This window comes from Myotis davidii, unplaced genomic scaffold (genome assembly GCF_000327345.1).
Source record: "Myotis davidii unplaced genomic scaffold, ASM32734v1 scaffold164, whole genome shotgun sequence".
NCBI lineage: Eukaryota > Metazoa > Chordata > Mammalia > Chiroptera > Vespertilionidae > Myotis > Myotis davidii.
In genome coordinates, this window is record NW_006296417.1 from 942,600 (window position 1) to 944,393 (window position 1,794).

The 1,794-nt window shown below is 59.3% G+C and overlaps 1 protein-coding gene across 1 annotated transcript in view; it reads left to right on the top strand.

Annotated features, from left to right (window-relative positions):
* Positions 1-1,794, top strand: part of LOC102767618 (proprotein convertase subtilisin/kexin type 6) — a 72,214-nt gene that overhangs the window by 46,536 nt on the left and 23,884 nt on the right. Inside the window, exon 5 of the mRNA XM_015569106.1 lies at positions 610-698. Within this exon, the coding sequence (XP_015424592.1) occupies positions 610-698 (89 nt within the window). The remainder of the gene's footprint in view (positions 1-609; positions 699-1,794) is intronic.

Consider the following 1,794-nt stretch of genomic DNA (forward strand, 5'->3'; position numbering starts at 1 on the left):
GTAAGTCTGACCTATGTAATTTTATAACCAACTAGAGGCCCGATGCATGAAACTCGTGTACTAAGTGGATCCCTCAACCCGGCCTGCGCCCTCTCACAATCTGGGACCCCTTGGGGATGTCCGCCTGCAAGCTTAGGCCCAATCCCCCTAGGCCTAAGCTGGCAGTCAGACATCCCTCTCGCAGTCCAGGACGCCTTGCTCCTTATCGCCCGCCTACAGCAGAGGCAGGAGAGGCTCCCACCACCAGCACTGTGCTCGCCAGCTCTGAGCCTGGCTTCTGGCTGAGCGGCGCTCCCCCTGTGGGAGTGCACTGACCACCAGGGGGCAGCTCCTGCTTTGAGCGTCTGCTCCCTGGTGGTCAGTGTGCATCATAGCAACTGGTCATTCTGGTCATTCCGCCGTAACAGTCACTTAGGCTTTTGTTATATAGATGTCACCCCGATAAATTCAATTAAAAAAAAAAAGGAAACATAGATAAGGTGACAGTTGCAGGGATGGAGTACCCAGTGCCTTTTTTTCTCTGTTTTCCCACGGAGGCGTAATAATACTTGGGGCAGGCTTGCTCTATCTGTGCCTCACCTCTCCGCTCACTTAGATCTCATTCCGTAGGATTCCTACGCAAGTTACGACGTCAATGGAAATGATTATGACCCATCGCCACGCTACGATGCCAGCAACGAAAACAAGTACGTCTGTCGGTCCCTCTTTCCTGCCGTCCCCGTCCCTTGAAATGGCCCCCAGAAGGGCCCGGCCGGTGTGGCTCAGTGCTTGAGTGTTTAGCCCACAGAAGGGCCCGGCCGGTGTGGCTCAGTGCTGAGTGTCAGCCTAGGAACCGGGAGGTCACGGTGCGATTCCCGGTCAGGGCACCTGTCCGAGTTGCAGGCTCCATCCCCAGTAGGGGGCGTGCAGGAGGCAGCCGATCCATGAGTCTCTCTCATCATGGATGTTTCTCTCTCTCTCTCCCTCTCCCATCCTCTCCGAAATCAGTAAGAAATATATTTTTAAAAATACAACAAGGTTGCCACCGTCTCTTTGCTGACTAAGGGAGTGGCCTCAGGAGGCGCCAGGTGACTGGGGCGCCGTCCATGGCAGCCCCGGGTCGGAGTCCAGTTGCTCAGACCGGCTCCTGGGACTGGACGGGCTGTGTCCTGCCTGTCCTCTCTCCATCAGGGTGTCCCATGCCTGAGCGTTCTTCCAAAAATATTTCCAGGAGAAGAACAAAAGCCCTTTCTCTCTTCCCCACTGTTGACCTGACGGCCGTTGGCCAGGATGCGTCCTACCCACGTTCCCTTTCCCTTTGCGGTTGATTCGATTCCGAGGGGCAGAGGCCGGTGCCCACATGGCACTGAGCGGGGAGGTTTGGCAGCTCCGGGAACCCGAGAGGCCCGGCCCGGGGTGTTGCGGGGGAACTGCTGTCCCTGCCTCACATCCCCAGGTGCCCTTGCCGCTCAGCAGGGTGGGGTGCAGGGAGCCTCGATTCCCAGCCTCACATCCGCAGGGCAAAGAGGCGTGACCCAGAAACCGCCACCGCGTGACCTTGGCCGGGCAGGACTCCTCCGGGGCCAGACAGACCCTGAGCTGCCTGACCCCGCGAGCCGCCGGGCGTGGGGCTGAGGACGGAGGGCTGGGGTCCAGGGCACGCAGGCCCCGGGCGGTTTTTAAAGGCGGGTTTAGATGGGCATCCCTGGTTCTCGTCCCCTGGGGACGCGTCTCAAAGAGGCGCTGTTTTCGCGGGAGGAATTGAGCAGCCGGCACAGTGGCTGATGGGGTCATTGGGGGGCAGAGGGGTGGGGG